At 33.9% G+C, this 17,973-nt stretch overlaps 1 protein-coding gene across 3 annotated transcripts in view; it reads left to right on the plus strand.

The window, feature by feature from the left end:
* TOGARAM1 (TOG array regulator of axonemal microtubules 1) overlaps positions 1 to 16,831 on the plus strand; it is a 67,512-nt gene extending 50,681 nt beyond the window's left edge. For 2 of the 3 annotated variants that reach the window (XM_033108822.1, XM_033108824.1), the window contains 9 exons: positions 2,804 to 2,909; positions 3,203 to 3,438; positions 3,914 to 4,072; positions 6,850 to 6,976; positions 8,228 to 8,346; positions 10,546 to 10,735; positions 12,740 to 12,959; positions 14,751 to 14,837; positions 15,430 to 16,831. In XM_033108822.1, the coding sequence (XP_032964713.1) occupies positions 2,804 to 2,909; positions 3,203 to 3,438; positions 3,914 to 4,072; positions 6,850 to 6,976; positions 8,228 to 8,346; positions 10,546 to 10,735; positions 12,740 to 12,959; positions 14,751 to 14,837; positions 15,430 to 15,683 (1,498 nt within the window). In that variant the 3' untranslated portion in view covers positions 15,684 to 16,831. The remainder of the gene's footprint in view (positions 1 to 2,803; positions 2,910 to 3,202; positions 3,439 to 3,913; positions 4,073 to 6,849; positions 6,977 to 8,227; positions 8,347 to 10,545; positions 10,736 to 12,739; positions 12,960 to 14,750; positions 14,838 to 15,429) is intronic. The other variant, XM_033108823.1, reaches the window with a different exon arrangement.
* Positions 16,832 to 17,973: the final 1,142 nt, after the last annotated feature.

Genomic DNA, 17,973 nt, shown 5'->3' on the forward strand with positions numbered 1-17,973 from the left:
AATAAAATCTTTAAAAAAAAAAAAAGAAAGAAAGAAAAAGAAAATAATAAAGATCGAGTGGAAATCAACAAAATAGAAAATAGAAGCAGTGAAATTTTTTTTTTGAAAAAATCAATTAAAGCAAAAGTGTGTTCTTGGAAAAGATCAGTAAAATTGATAAACCTCTAGTTAGATGTATCAAGAGAGAAGAAACAAATGACCACATCAGGAATGAAAGAAGGAACATCACTACTGATCATACAGCTATTAAACAAATAATAAAAGAATGTGATAAACATGGGCATAAAAAGAATATGCCCATAAATTTGACAACTTAGTGAAATGGACAAATTCCTTGAAGTAGACAAACTACCAAAACTCACTCAAAAAGAAATAAATAATCTGTATAACCCAATGTCATTAAGGAAATTGAATTTGAGTTTAAAACTTTCTCATAAAGAAAATTGCAGGCTGGGAAGGTTTTACTAGTGAATTACACCAAACATTTACGGAAGAAATCGATTTTACACATACCCCTAGAACATTGAAGAGGCTGGAGTACTTCCCATCTCATTCTTCGAGTCCAGTTTTATTCTGATACCAAAACCATACAAAGACAAGAAAAGTAAACTACAGAATGATATCCAGTATATCTCATGAACATAGATGCAAAAATCCTTAAAACAGAATTTATTTCCCCTTCTCCAAATCCCAATCTGCTTCTCCGTCAGTATTCACCAGTTTAGTTAATAGACCTCCATGGACATTTTGTTGTTCATACTAAGTAAGTGTTGACCTTTTCTCATTTTTTCACATTCTATCAGTTTCTCTATTTTCAACACATACCCTGCACCCAATTACTTACTGCATTCTCTGCTGCTGATCTTCTAATCTAAGCCACAATTACTTCTCACCTGGTTATAGTGGTGTCATCACTAGTTTCTATGCATTCATTATTTCCAATGTATGAGTACAACAGCCAGAGTGATGCTGTTAAAACATAAATCAGACCATGGGATTCCCCCATGCAAAACCCTCCAGTGGCTTGCTCCCTAATACACTAGAAAAAAACAATTTTTTTAAACTTACTGTAGCTTACAGGGTCCTTCATTCTGTAGCTTCACCCCCTACCATGCTCTGCCTTATTTATCCACTGTAGTCCCCTGGCTGTTTCCTGAATCCAAGCTCATTTCCTACTTTAAGATCTTTGTACTTCATTCTTTGAACACTTTCCTGATGGCTTTCTCTCTCCCTGCCTTCAGATACCTGTCAAATGTGTCAAACTCGCCTCAGAAAAGCCTTCCTTCCTTCCTGACCCTCACTAAAATAGTGTTCTTTCCCCTATCCTTTTATGCTGCTTTATTTTTAATATCCCGTATTGCTACCTGACCTTATATTTTATTTTCTTGTCATTGTAAGATCCATGAGGACAGATGTTTTCTTTTTCAGATGAACGTTTCACATAAACTGAAAAGAATCTGCATTCTGCTATTGTTGGTTATAGTGTTCTATAAGTGTTAAGTAGTTAAAGTTTGTTGATAGTGATTGATAGTGTTAAGTTTTCCATATCCTTACTGATTTTCTGTCTATTTATTCTATCAATTGCTGTGGAAGGGCTTTTGAAATCTCCAACTGTAATGGAAGATTTGTTAAGTTGATTATTTTTCTTGCTTGTTTCCTTAAATTTAGCATTTAGATTTTATGGTTTCTGGCTTTCATATTTCTGACCTGAAGTCTTCTGCAATTATTATCTTTGTTCCTCTGTATGTAATGCCTTTATTTTGTCCTATGGCTACCTTTAAGAATATCCCTTTAACACTCTTCTTTGCAATTTTATTATGATGTTCCATATTGTGGTTTTTTTGTGGTTATACTGTTTGGGGTTTGTTCTTGGATCTGAAAGTTTATAGTTTTGATCAAATTTGGAAAAATTTCAGCCACTATTTCTTCATTTCTTTTTCTACCTCCCTGTCTCTTGACTCTGCTTTCTATTTACTTTTATGTGTATTAAATCAGATTATTTCTGCATCTAAACTGTAACTGTAAACTATTTTATGCTTATCCAAAAAATGAAAATTTTGAGCCAGCTAATTGTTAAATAGGTTTACTCTTACCACTTTGGCATCTTAGGTTTTTTCTGTTTTCCATAACTATTCAGAGGATTTAAATGCTTAAAAAAATAACCACCATTAATACTACCAACTAAGGAAACTCAGCTCACATTTTTCAAACCCACAATATGAAAACCATCAAGTTTAAAATGTTATATCTAAATCCCACTTGAATCCACCGTCTTGGGTACATTAGTATACACGTACCCTTCCTCTGGCTCATTACGTTAGATAATGAAAAAGAAATGTAAGTTACAGAAGTTACAGACCCACCAGGTGGTGGTTTTCTGTTCTTGGATTATATATTCACCAACAATGTAACAGGTGGTTACTTTTCTCCTTCCATTTTTGTTTTACTTCTTCCTTTACCTTTTGTTTGCCATTCATTTCCCTCTGTTCTCTAGAAAGAATATGGCATTCTTACTAGGGGAAAATTATGTTCCTTTTTATTTACAAAGGAACTTAGTTTATTTACAAAGGAACTTAGTTTGTCCATAGTGCTTTGGGCTCTTAAAAGATCTTTGGAATAATGAAAGAGCACTATTAGAACAAACAAAACTTTACATATTTTTTGTTTGAGATTCCTACATGATAACGGAAAATAGTCAAACTCTCCTCATTGGCAATATTTCATACACACAAAAGAAGACATCCTATTCCAGTTGAGCTCTATTTTAATAAGATTTTTTTTCATTGTTTTCTTTTTCCTATAGGGAGAAGAAAATTGAGGGACTGAATTTTATTAGATGCTTAGCTGCTTTTCATCCTGAAATATTGAACACAAAGTTGCATGAAACAAATTTTGCAGTAGTTGAAGAGGTAAACTTATTTTGAGCTGAGTTAAGAATTGTTTGAATAACAAAGAATAAATATGCCACATTTATTTGAACTTTAAAGAAACCGAACTAAATGATATGAGTAGACTTATATGTAAAGTAACTCATGCCGTACTTTGCAAAACTTAAAAAAAATTATTAAATATTGATATTTAAGACATAAGATAATACATATTAAAACATGTTACCTTAATAGCAAATGTGGTTTCAAAGTCATTATTACTGGTTTTCTTTCAGAATATCAGCAAAATGTACATTTTGGACATTTTTTTTTAGGTGAAAAATTTACGCTCTGGAGTTTCTCGCGCTGCTGTAGTGTGTTTAAGTGATCTTTTCACTTATCTGAAAAAGAGCATGGATCAAGAACTAGATACTACAGTAAAGGTTTTGTTGCATAAGGCAGGAGAATCAAATACATTTATAAGAGAAGATGTTGACAAAGCATTGAGAGCTATGGTCAACAACGTAACTCCTGCACGTGCAGTTGTTTCTCTCATCAATGGAGGACAAAGGTAATGTTCAGAATAATCTTGATATGTCCCTTACTTTAGGTAACGAGTTAATCTTGTGAAGTCATTATACCAAAAGCTCATATAGATTAAACTAGAAATGCAGCTCTTTGTAATCTGGGGTGTAGAACAAACAAGCAGATCTCAGTATTATTTCAGTTGAAAAACATTTATTTAAATAATTTGTATGTGATAAACATATTAAGTGCTGAGCGTACAAAGAATAATATTGTTATTCTAATAATGTTACCTACATTGATAGATCTGGAATTAAATAAATGTTAGTGATGGACGTTTTGTGGGGGGGGTTTGTTTTTAACTTCTTAGTGAGGAGTAACCAAAGCAAATAATTTGTCATTTTAACTTTCAAGGGTGATAAATGTTCGGAGTATTTAATCATTTAACTAACCTTAAAGGTATATCTTTGGAAAATTGTTCGTGCATCAGCTTTGTTTTAATTGACCATGTTTCCTTATAGCCATTTACACATTGCAGTAAGAAGATGTACAGCCCAGCACTTATCAGATGTGGTGGAATTTATGGAACCAGAGCGTATTTTATCTGGAGCAAAAGATTTAGCTGACCGTATATTACCAGCCGCCGCTAAGTTCACTCAGGACAGCTCACAAGAAACCAGGTGAATAGTTGCTAATAATAGTTGCTGAATCTCTCAGTATAAGGGCTTAAAAGAAAGAAACAAAGGTTTAAAAAGAATGAACATTTTTCTAAATGGATAAGTGGGATCCCCAGGGATTGGTGCTGGAGGATGGTCTTATTTAACCAGTTTGTAAGTGATCCTGAGGGAGTGCATAGGGCATTCTCCAGACTTACTGATGACACCACTTACTTCCAGGAAATGAGATGCCATGTCACAGGGAGGGCCTGCATGAAAACGGCACAAGACTGTGTGAGTGGGCAAAAAATAGCAGAAGAACTTCATTGTGGGCAAATGTAAGGCAGTGAGTTTAGGGGAAAATGATACATTTTCCTACCAGTCAGGTAAAATCAAGGAAATAGGTGCACATGAAAAAGTGGATAGCAAAATGAATAGCATATATCTGCTGAAGCATGAGATATCTGCACTTAGAAAACTCCATGAATTTCTGACTCCTGTCTGTGCTTGAAGAACATTTTTATGAAGGTTAAGAACATTCCGAGAAAGATGACAAAATAAGATGTAGATGGTACAATAGCTGTGGTGACAGAAATATTGGATGTAGTCAGAAGGCTAGGTTCAATTCCTAGCCCCATTCACTGTTTGCCCTTAAGCAAGTTACTCAGCCTCTGTTAGTCTGTTTCCTTGTCTATAAAATCAGGAAGGTTGGACTGGGTGATTGATAACATTCCACACAAAATCTAAACAATTAAGGCAGTTTTATGTGAAGTTAGATTAAAAGGGGAGAGGGAGAACCCTGAGTTCATAGAGACTAAAGTAAGAAGGATATCAAATTTTTAACATTTTAAGACAAAGATGCCCCTTACTTTAGGTAACGAGTTAATCTTGTGAAGTCATTATACCAAAAGCTCATATAGATGGTAAGTGTGTTCATTTTTTATTGCTGCATAACAAATTACCACAAATACAGTGGCAACACGGATTTTGTTTTTTAGCTTTTTGTTTTTGGGGGTTTTTTTGTTTGTTTTTTAGAAGTCTGGCATGGCCCAACTGGCTTCCACTTAGGGTCTCACAGCGTGGAAATCAAGGTGATTACAGTTCTAGACCCTTATCTAGAGGCTCTGTAGAAGAATCTGCTGATAAACTCATTCAGGTTGTTGGCCAAATCTAGTTTTTTGTGGTTATAGGACTGAGATCCCCATTTCCTCGCTGACTGTCAGCCAGAGTCCTCTTTCAGCTCCGAAGGCCACTGAATTCCTTGTCAGGCAGCCACATCCAACTTCAAGCCAGCCAACAGCACGTCAAATTCTCCTCGTACTTAGAATCTCTCCAGCTTCCTTGCCTGCTACCAGCCACAGAAAGCTCTCTGCTTTTATGGGCTCATGCGACTAGATGAGATCCAGATAATTTCCCTGTCTTAAAGTCTGCTGTACCATATAACATAACATAATGCTGGAAGAGTAGGACATCTTTGAGGAACCATTTTAGAAATTCCGCACACCACACTAATGTTCAAAACAACTTAGTAGGATTGGAGCATAATACAAGTAGACTGCTTAGGAAGAAGAAAAGATTCATAATGGTGGTTTTGTGTCTTAACCTTTCCTTAATGGCATAGTATCTTATAATCCATTTGTCACTTCTTAGATTTTTATTTGTAGTGTTAAAATTACAAAATGGTTACAACTTGCCAGTTTTGATATTTGTCCCATTTTGTGTCCCTATTGCTTGCTTGTTTGTTTGTTTTAGCCATTCCCGTATCATTAGGGCCTCTAGTAAGCCTATATCCTTAACATTCTGAGCCAAAAATTAGAATCATCTTTGAAACTATAACTGTTTAGGAGCTACCTGTCTGGGTATAGACATTATTCTGGTTGTGAGGAGAGAAAAAGTAATTTTTTTTGCTGATATTATCTCCCTTTTTGTAATTTCATTATATTTGAGAGTCTGGTTGATACAGGTGATACTGAGATCATCCTATACCCCTCCTTCTCAAAAGCCTTGCCTTCTCTGTTCTAGTCCCGTATACATATTCTAAGTTGTAGGCAAAAAGATAACTGTAATTTGTTTTAGAGCCAAGCCTCCTTGAAGAAGAGTAATATTGTATTGTTATGAGATACTATAAGATCACTCTATCCAAAAATATCTCCAATGTACACTTCCATGATATCGGAGGTTCTACCATTAGAATGATATCCTGGTTTAAGGTATTATCCTGAAAGAATTCTTTTAAAATTCATAGAACATTAAAATCCTAGTTTGCAGAGCATTACACATTCATTAATATACCAACCACAATTTATCAACTAACTTTGGGTGTATTTAGGTAGCAGAGAATAGGTTTTTGAAGAATTGGAACCCAGGTAAGTTGTGGCTAGGAAAAATGAGATAGAAGGTCAGAAAGACAGAACCTAAGGAAGGTCAACTCAGGCCTAAACACCTGGCCAGCAGGTAAGCAGCAAAAGGTCACTGGGCAGGGATCCCAGGACTCCCATAAGACTTCTCCTAACTCGTAATTCCGCCAAGTGCCAGCGTTGATATGAACCTTAGGGTGCCTGGAAAATAGAATCAAAGCTTTTGGCTTTTCATCTGATACACAGTTGTAGTATTTTTAAAAGGTGGCTGGCAGGAGAATGCTATACTCTCTAGTCCAATTAGTGTAACTAAATTTCAGTACTTACTTGAAATAGGGATGGTAATCTTGATGTTGATAGGTTTTTTTCTGTTGAAAAGTAAGGACAGAAACTGAGCTTGTTAAAATATGTAAAGTTATTTACATATTTCTCAAATATCTATAGGTATTATGGTCGAAAGATGCTTTTTCTAATGATGTGTCATCCTAACTTTGATAAAATGCTTGAAAAGTGTGTCTCATCTAAAGATTTGCCATATATTAAGGAATCTGTTAAAAGTTTACGGCAAAAGGTATGTGGAAAGAGTTTATTTTATAAAAAACTTTCAAAGCAGAGTTTGTCCAGGAAGGTAAAGGATAGAAATGATTACTTCTTCGATTATTTCTGTTAACCGTTCAGAATGTATCTACAGTGGCATTTCAGCAACTGTAGTACTAAGTAGACATTCACAGTGTCAGTCAATGTTTGTTGAACAGAAACCTGATATTTGGTAGAATGTAGGGTGGCTTATTGGAGTTATGAGACTTGGGTTTGATTCACAACTCTGAGAATTAGCAATTACGTATATATAATTTCAGGCACATCATTTCTTTAACCAGAATTTTTATTTTTATAAAATGAGGATAGTGATGCTCGTCATGCTGGGTGCCTGCTTTCTTTACCTCTCATGTCCCACTATTCGAGCTGCCACCACACTGCAGAGCGCTGATGGGGAGCTCCTTGAGGGGAGCCCCAGGTCTTACTCATCCTGGTAGATAATGGGATTCAGAAATGTCTGTGAAAGCAGTGACTGAGGGAGTACCGAGTGAAACAAAAACAGGACATTGTCTTATAAGAAAGTGCTCCGTTTACATACTATTTTTTGCAAAAAATATGTTTAGTAATATAAAATTTTTCTACATTAATTTATGTTATTCTTCTCTGATAACATAATTTATGTTATTCTTCTCTGATTAACTTATGAAAGGATATTTCAAAGGCGTCTGGTAAATATACATTTCAGAACATTTTTTTCTGCCTATTGATGTTAAAGATTTTAGCTTAATTCCTATAGAACTTATTAAAGTGAGCGTGCAAAAAATATCTTACTCAAATGAGGCAGATTATATTTGTGAGTCATTTCAAGTATCAGGGAAAAAAAGGTTTTAAATAGTTCTTATCGAAATGTTTAATCTCACACTGGTGTTCCATAGGAATTCATTGTTTAAGTAATATATGCATATTTTCTATATCGGTTTTAAGGTTTAAGGAGAGTAGTTATAAAATATAGCATATTAATTTTTAAAATTAGAGAGTTAAACACTTTTACCAAGCCAACATCATTTCCTATTAATTGGTCACATATTTTGTTAATTTACTACTAATCACAAGGTATTCTGTATACCTGATACCCTTTAATGCATAAGCCATAGCAGATTAATAAAATACTTTCAATCTTAAAAATGATCATAATGGTTTCTATGAAAATTACATTTTATGCGTTATTTCACTTTACTAGTTTTAAGACTTTTATTACACTGCCTTTCTTTATATTCACTTATAGGGCTTGGGAGATTTACCACTAGATACTCCTTCAGCAAAAGGAAGACGATCTCATACTGGTGGTGTTGGAAATACAAGGTCATCATCTGTTTCTAGAGATGTTTTCAATTCAGCCGAAAGATAGGTTCATTTGATAGTTCACATCATTAGAGAAATTATTCCCTGGTGGTGGTAGTCTCATTTGGATGTTTTCATGAGGTATCCCAGGGGTATTTGTCAAAATTTAACGGAGTTGTAAAAGTTGTTGAGGACTTAGAAAGTGTGAGGTAATTAGCTTTAATAAGGCAATTATACACTCAAAGCAACTAGGTTTTACGTGTATTAAATATTAGTAAAGCTTTAGTGTTATTGAACTTGTCGATATTAGACCTGTGTTAGACAATTCTGATTTTTAAAAAATTTATAGCCTTTACTTTTTTCCCTTGATTATACAAGTAATACATAATTATGGTTAAGGAAAAAACTTTAGAAAATACAAACATTAAAAGAATTTAACCAATCACCTATAATACCACCAACCAGTAAAAAAACTACTTTAAAAATTTTTACAAATATAATTGTATATGCAGTTGTCTCACTGTTTAAGCTCTAGCAACATTTTAATAATTTGATTGTATAACTTAAAAAAATCTTTCACAAGTATTATGATCTCTGGTATATTTTTAAGTATATTTTAAACATGATTTTAAAACTGCATGAGTAAATACATAGGTATATTTTATATTTTCTGTATTTGTATATCTTTGAAATATTTTATAAACTAAAACAGTAAATTTTAGAAAAGAAAAATTCATGTGACAGTATATGCTTTGGGGACCTTGCTATTCAAAGTACAGTCCACAGAACAGCCACATTGGCATCACCTAGGAGCTTATTAGAAATGCAAAACTTCGTACTCCTCCAGGCCTAAGTCAGAACCTGCCATTTTCCCACATTAAGATGTAACCATGGGTGGCCACTTGGCTCAGTCCTTAGAGCACAGTGTTCATAACACCAAGGTCGCCGGTTCGATTCCCACATGGGCCAGTGAGCTGCGCCCTCTACAGCTAGACTGAAAATGACAACTTGACATGGAGCTGATGAGTCCTGGAAAAACACACTGTTCCCCAATATTACCCCCCCACCCCGCCCCCACAAAAAAGAAAAGAGATATAACCACTTAAGATCCTGGAACAGATATTTCGGTCAAAAATCTTTTTTCGCATCCAACAAAAAATGCTTTTCTAACATATGTTGAGAGTATACTGTGTTTCAGGCTTTTTCCAAATACTTTACTAGCCAGTTACTTATTTTATAGATGTCTCTCAATTTCGGTTTATCTGATATTTTTTCATAGTTTGTTTCGGTTATGCATTTTTGACAAGAATATGACAAAAATGATGTTGTGTCCTTCTCAGTGCATCGTTTCACGAAGTGGATGATGTTGTTATGTCTTATTACTGAAAATCTTAACCTTGATCACTAGATGAAAGTGGTTTCTACTGGGTTTCTTCACTACAAAGTTACTATTTTTCCCTTTGTAAATAATAGATATCTTGGCATACTTTGAAATATTCTATTTCTCATCATATATTTGCACACTAATTTTAGCATCCATTCCTAGAGCTTGCCTACAGCAATTATTGTGGGTTTTTTGGTCCAATGGTGATCTATTATTTCCCTTATTCCTTCTACATTTATTGAATTTTTCTGAAAAGAAAAACTGCCACTTTTCCCCCACGTATTTATTTATTCAAATGTTTATTTATTGTTGTGAATTAATGATTTTTGTTTTATTCCGTGCATTATACTCATAGTTTACTGTGCCTAAATTATTTGAGCAAGCAATGTGGTTTATCCTGAAGTCCTGCTTTCCTTTTGGGAGTGGGGGACTGTGGTACTTCCTAGGCAGAGGACCAGCCATGACCGGGTCCCAGTAAAAACCCTGGGCACTAACTATCTAATAAGCATCATTGCTAGACAACATTTCATATGTGTTGTCACAATTTGTTGCTAAAGGAATTAAATTTGTACTGTGCAACTCCACTGGGAAAGGACCCTTGGAAGCTTGCATCTAGTTGCCACCAGACTTGGACCCAGGCGCCTTCTCCCTATGCAGATTTTGCTTTGTATCCTTCTGCTGTAATACATCTTAGCCATAAGTAAAACTACATGCTGAACCCTGTGAGTCTTGCTAGCAAATCACTAACACAGGTCTTGTGGCTATAGGTTAGATCATTTTGTGAATTTTTTAAAAAGTGAATATATAATGAGGATTATTTATCATATTTTTAATAGGAAATTAATCATGAAATTAAATTTACCTCTCTTTTACTTTAGCGAGGTAACTGAAATTCGTGAAGTCACCAGAAAATCAGTTCCCCGTAATTCCCTAGAAAGTGCTGAGTACATTAAAGTCATAACCGGTTTATTGAATGCAAAGGACTTTCGTGACCGCATTAGTGGGATTAAGCAGCTTTTATCAGATACTGAAAACAGTCAAGAGCTTGTTGTTGGGAACATTGTGAAGGTAAGGACAGGTCAAAATTAATTTTCATTTTCAGTCAATGGCTAATAAAGTTTATTAGTATAAAAAGTTGCCCTAAATATTACTTGTTTTATTTGTTTTGTTTTGTTTTTAATTTTTATTGGGGAATATTGGGAAACAGTGTGCTTCTCCAGGACCCACCACCCCCATGCCAAGTTGTTGTTTTCAATCTAGTTGTGTCGGGGGATGCAGCTCACTGGCCCATGTTGGAATCCAACCCCCTACCTTGGGGTTATGAGCACTGCGCTCTAATAACTGAGCCAACCGGCCGCCCCTTAGTATTTTGTATATATAATTTTAAGTTGTTAAAATAAACAGTGAAAAGAATGGATTGCTTAGGTTTTGCTTTTTAAAAAATATTCTAGAACAATTCAAAGTAATTGGGAAAAAATAAGAGAGCGGACGGTTAGCTTAGTTGGTTAGAGCGCGGTGCTCTTAACAACAAGGTTTCCGGTTCACTCCCTACATGGGCCACTGTGAGCTGTGCCCTCCACAACTAGATTGAAACAACTCCTTGACTTGGAGTTGATGGGTCCTGGAAAAACACAGAGTAAATTTTAAAAGTTTAAAAAATATGTAAGTAAGAAAATAACTGCTTATTTGTATGAATCCTCTCACTAGATGGTAACTCCTTGAAAGATCTTGAAACCTGGCATTCAGTAAATATATGTTGAGTGAATCGATAAATGTTTTAAAAAGCAGAGGATTTAAGAGACTTGGTAGTACTTCAGAATATATATTAAAGCTTTTCATATGTAGGATAGACATCTAAATATACTAATTTATATATCTACCTTTAGGAAAACAAGAAACAATAGAGAGATAATAATAAATGTTAGTGGTATTATAGCATAGACTATTTATGCTTCATTACTGTTTGGTAAATTCCGTTAGTAATTTATTAAATTCTATTTAAAATTTGTGTTACGTACATTAAACTTGGCAAACATACTAAAACTACTCTTTTATTTCCAGTGGTGATGTCTTTTAATATTCAGAAGAAAAGTACCACATTACCGTCTAATAGGAACCAGAAAGTTACATTTTCTGATATCAGTTGAATAAATCTCTTGGGAAGATTATTCTTAACATGAAAATATTATATACCGTGTTTCCCCGAAAATAAGACCTAGCCGGACAATCAGGTCTAATGCGTCTTTTGGAGCAAAAATTAATATAAGACTACATATTATATTGTATTGTATTATACCAGGTCTTATATTAATTTTTGCTCCAAAAGACGCATTAGAGCTGATTGTCCGGCTAGGTCTTATTTTTGGGTAAAGACGGTATATCAGGAATTACTAGTTAATAGTCTCAGCCTCAGAGAATAGCTTTACACTCACCTGACATGACTTAAGAATTGCTTAGCCTTCACTTTATTATATGTTTTATTTATGAAAGTTAAGAATTCTGAAGAGCAAGGAATAATTGTTAATTAAGAGGTAATAATAAAAACTTAACTCTAAAATTGCATCTAAAATTCTCATAAGAAACCTAAACTGAAATCTCTACAGTAAAACTTACATGTCTACTTCCGCTACAAATAAAAATAGGAACTTTTCTTAAGTTCTTAGAGTTAGCTAAGCTAACCTGCACTTTCCAGAAAACGGCATTTTTATCACAGTTATAATTAAGTCATCTGCCTATTGAGTCGAATTTCTCAACTTTAATTTATTAGGATGTCTTTTGGGATGATTTCGAAGCCTTCTCTTTTTACTATAAGAAAATTCAACACTTAGATTTGTCATCCAAATTTTTATAAAGTTCCTATTTTCTAAATTCAGGTTAAATAAAGTGTGTGTGTGTGTGTGTGTGTGTGTGTTTAAACAGTATATCAAATAAAGTGTGTGTGTGTGTGTGTATACCAAACAGTATATACCAAACAGTATACCAAAGGAGAAATACTATGAAATGCCAAAGAGAATTTAAATGTAATTGCTATAAACAGTATTTCATTTTAAATAATTTACCGCTTACTTTCAGATTTTTGATGCTTTTAAATCTCGACTTCATGATTCCAATAGTAAAGTAAATCTGGTGGCTTTAGAAACAATGCACAAAATGATTCCTTTGCTTAGAGACAACTTATCTCCTATAATCAACATGCTAATTCCAGCAATAGTAGATAACAATCTGAATTCCAAGAATCCAGGCATCTATGCTGCTGCCACAAATGTTATTCAGGCACTGAGTCAGCATGTAGGTAAGAAAGCTTACTTTGGCATCCAGTTTCTTTAACTTGACTTTTGTACTTTCTGATTCTACGTATTTTTAATAATGCTGAAATCCTAGCTATTCAATTTTTGTCATTTAATATCATGAATTTTTTTCATTTCATTAGTAGCATTTTTATTTACTTTTAGTGATTAAATGTTATCCCATTAAATTGACTTTCTCTTCCCTTATTTTTGACTTTTCAGTTTGTTTTTTTCTACCTCAGCCTGACATCTCACAAAATTAACTCAAAATGGATCATAGATTTAAATGAAAAACTTAACTGTAAAACTTTAGAAGATCACATAGGAGAAAATCCTCAGGACCTTAGTTAGGGCTTGGTGAAGAGTTGCTAACATGACACTAAAAGCATAATCCATAAAAGTCGATAGATTGGACTTCATCAAAAACATTTGCTCTGCAAAAGACCCTATTAAGTGGATATAAAGTGGCAAACTACAGATTGGGACAGAATACTTACAAACCAAATATGTGACAAAGAACTCATATATAGAATATATAAAGAACTCTCAAAACTCAGTATTAAAAAAAATTCCAATTAGAAAATGGGCAAAAAAAATGAAGAAACATTTTACCGAAGAGGATTTATGGATGGCAAATAAAGACATAAAAAGATGTTCGGCATGACTAGTTACTAGGGAAATGCAAATGCAAATTAAGTCCATGATCACTACAAAAGTATCTTAGTCTGTTAGGGCTGCTATAACAAACTACACAGACTGGATGGCTTCACTTCAAAACAACAAACATTTATTTCTCATGGTTCTGGAGGCTGGGAAGTCCAAGACCAAGGTGCTGGCAGATTCAATGTCTGGTGAGGGCCCACTTCCTGGTTCTTTGTTGGCCATCTCACATGGAGAAGGGGCAAGGGAGCTCTCTGGGGCCCTTTTCTAAGGAAGGGCACTAACCCCATTCATGATGGCTCTACCTTCGTGGCTTACTCACCTCCCAAATGCCCCACCTCCTAATACTGTCTGTCACATTGGAGATTGGGTTTCAACATATGAGTTTAGTGGGGAACACAGATGTTCAGTCTGTAGCAAGTACTATAACAGCTAAAATTAAAAATAGTGACAAGGTTACAGAGAAATGCTTGTTAGCAAATGCTAACAAGGTTACAGAGAAACTAGATCTCATACATTGCTGGACAATGTAAATAAAATGGTATGGCCACTTTAGAAAGTAGTTTGGCAGTTTCTTTAAAAAATTAAACATGCACTTACCATATAACCCATCAATTACATTCTTAGGCATTCATCCCAGAGAAATGAAAACTTCTGTCCATGCAAAAACCTGTATATGATGGTTAATAGCAGCTTTATGTATAATAGCCAACAACTGGAACAACCTACATGTAATTCAGTGGGTTAGTGGTGAAATAAACTGATACATCCATACCATAGAATACTACTTAGTAATAAAAAGGAATGAACTGTTGACACACAGCACAATTTGGATTGACCTCAAGGGCATTATGCTGAGTGAAAAAAGCCAATCCCTAAAGGTCACGTGCTACAGGATTCCATTTGTATAATCTTCTCAGTGACAAAATTACACAGATAGAAATCGGCTTAGTGGTTGTCAGGGTTTAAGTGCAGTTAAGAAAGAGAGTCTGCATGTGACTAAAGAGGTAGCATTGGGAGATCTTTGTGGTGATAGAATAGAAAAATTAGTAAAGGTAAAAACTACCCCCCAAAAAGCAATTCTTTTTCTCTGTTTTTTAACTCTTTAAACATGTCTCTGTGTTCTTTTTGTTTAGACAATTACTTACTTCTACAGCCATTTTGCACAAAAGCTCAGTTTTTAAATGGAAAAGCAAAACAGGATATGACTGAAAAGCTTGCTGGTAAATATTTTTAAATTGTTATTTCTAAAGAAGTGTTTTGTTAATTAAGGATAAACTGATGGGTATTAAATTTCATTTTTAGGATAGCTACCAAATTTAGTATCATTATCTATGAAGTAGAAATAAATTGCATAATGATCCACAATAAGATCTTTTAAGACTTTTACACCAAAAATTGTCTTCAAAAGAATTTTATCCTTTTTCCCCCAGTGTTTAGTCTTTCTGTTAGTAGAAATAAACAGGTTAAATAAAAAATTAAAATCAAATACTAGTGTTCATAGAAAACTTCTGTTTCAAATTATGTGTTTGATAAAAGGTCTATAGATCAAAAATGTATACATTTTTAATTAATTGCATTTGGAAAACATTGAGATGAATTTGGGGTTTGATTCCTGTCTTCACTATTTTTGCCTGAACTAATCATCATATATGGTATTCTAATAGGTTATGGTCCCAATCTTTGGGAGGAAAATTTCTGACCTACTTTTTTTAAGATGCCTAGTATAGTATATATTTTGTATGTTTTTTGATTAGCACAACTTGAATTTATGTTTTTAAAACCCTCAATGTGTACCATATTTTTGTGTTTCAGATATTGTTATGGAACTCTATCAAAGGAAGCCCCATGCCACTGAACAGAAAGTGTTGGTTGTTTTATGGCATCTCTTAGGGAACATGACAAATAGTGGCTCTCTGCCTGGAGCAGGAGGAAATATACGAACAGCCACAGCTAAATTATCAAAAGCACTTTTTGTACACATGGGCCAGAATCTGTTAAATCAGGCTGCATCTCAACCACCACATATCAAAAAGAGTTTAGAGGAATTGCTCGATATGACAATTTGAAATGGATTATGACTCTTTCATGAAATACAATATGACGAACAAAACTGTTTACATGGTGACAAATGGAACTTTTTTGAAGTTACATTTTCAGTGCCTGCACTTTTCATTCAGTAAATTACGTCAATGGCTATTTTTATTCACAGCCTATGAGTACACATCTGTCCTATATCAACCCTACCCTTTGTACCCATCACACAAAAACCTAAAATAATTAACACAACCTAATATTGTTGAAGTCTGAGGCACGTGGAATGAGTCCAATTTTAATATTTTTGAGAAAAGTCCTTCTCATTTGCACTATCCTATATAGAAACCGCAATTTGTTGCCCTATATGTACAATTAGATTTGTAATTAAAAATACACTTTTTATTATGTAATCATGTTCTGCTATGTCTCATTACTCAGTCTTACTTTAAGAAGTGGAAGGAAAGTCAATGAACTATGTTATCACAAAGTTTTGTGTGCTGTTTGTGAAAAACATGTATTTCTCAAATCAGTCCGCTAATATGATTGTGCAGTATTAGCTTGCTTTTGCTGTTTTGTATTCATGTGATATATTTGCTTACCACTTGGGTTTAATCACTACATAATTGTGAAATTTAGCAAGTTATAATAAAGCATGATGACCAAAGTTTTAGGAAACATTTAAACATTTTAAATGCACGTTTAAGAAAACGTGTTGAATGTAACTTCCCTATTTTTTGTGCAAACACTAAATTTTATTTCTATATGCCCTGACATTTATAAAGGTGTTATTTTGCTGCCCAGTTGTATAATTCTCAAAAATAGTGCCAGGTATTCTATAGCTTTTCTTAGAATTCTTGGGCTACAAGTACTGTATGCATCCTTAAAAAGAAAAGGAATGTTATAAAATAAAAGGATTTATTTCTGTAGATGTGTGAGAGGTGTCCTATTTTTCCAACTTCCACATATGTTAAAATGGAAAAAAATATATAGTATTGACCGATCACTTTTACTTAATATACTTGGTATAATATTGACCTATCTCTATTGAACTATGTGCTACATAGTTCTAGCTTTACAGGAAAGTAGCTGTGTGACCTATGCAAGACACTTGCCAGATCTAGTCTTCAGTTTTCTCATGTCTAAAATGTGAGGGCTGGACTAGATGATTTTTAAGGTCTCATCTTATTCTAAAATTCCATGATTCTATGTTGTAGTTTATATAGTGTATTAGAATTGTGGACTATTTGCATTCTTTTTTACTTCTTTCATCACTGACCAGTTTTTTAATGTATTTGGCTGCCTTTTAAATTGTGAGTCTTTGTATATAATCTGCGATTTCTGAGAAAAAACAAAAACGTTTTTAATGCCATTAGAAACTAAACTGAAAGAAGAATAAAGACTGGATTACTTTTTCTATTTATAATGCATTGTTTTATAGTTACATATATACTTTTAAAATACTTTATCTTTTCTCTTAAGTGTATTTTATTGTGTTCCTATAGTTTAGGTCTGAAGTTGGCAAACTTTTTCTGTAAAGGATCAGAAAGTAAATATTTTTGGCTTTTTAAGCCACAGATTATGTCATATTCTTTGTTTTTTGGTTTGTTTGTCTTTTTTTTTTTTTTTGAACAACCCTTTAAAAATGTGAAAAACATTCTTACCTCAGGTCAAACAAAAACAGGCCTGTGGCATAGTTTGCCAATACCTGGCTCTTTAACTTCAGTTGTAAATCTGAAATTCTCATGAAATTTTGCTTCAACACTTTACAATATGCAACGTTGAAACCATAGTTTAAAAATTCCAAGTTTCATTAATATTAATTTTGACCACTGACCTTGTGTCGTTGGAATGTGCCTACTGAGTTTGTATTGATTGATTGTTGGATAAGGTAAATTTAAATTTCAAAGGCAGAAGAAGACCATTGCTTTATGGATAAGCTTACTTACCTCTTATTTTAAATAGATGTAGTTTGAGTTTTGCATTGGAAAAAGCACACTAAATATAATCACTGCTAGCAGGTGGAGACTTCACATAATCTGTGTGCTTTATCATAAAGAAAATAGCCATAGTGTAACAGAGTCCCAAGCCTTAAAGATTTTCTCTATTTTAGTAACTTCTTGATATTGAGCACTCAGAAGTCTAGCATTCTGTTATCAAGAACCATTATCTATCAACCCAGAAGTCAAGAAAGAATAGGAGACTGATCACTGAGTGATTGAAAGAACTAAAGAAAATCCAAAGGCCTGAGTAAACTGGAATAAAGGATGTTTTTTTTCACAAGCAGTGATAATTATAAAAGTCTAACCCCACTAGCACTGTGAC

The sequence above is a fragment of the Rhinolophus ferrumequinum genome, chromosome 6 (assembly GCF_004115265.2).
Source record: "Rhinolophus ferrumequinum isolate MPI-CBG mRhiFer1 chromosome 6, mRhiFer1_v1.p, whole genome shotgun sequence".
Taxonomy (NCBI): domain Eukaryota; kingdom Metazoa; phylum Chordata; class Mammalia; order Chiroptera; family Rhinolophidae; genus Rhinolophus; species Rhinolophus ferrumequinum.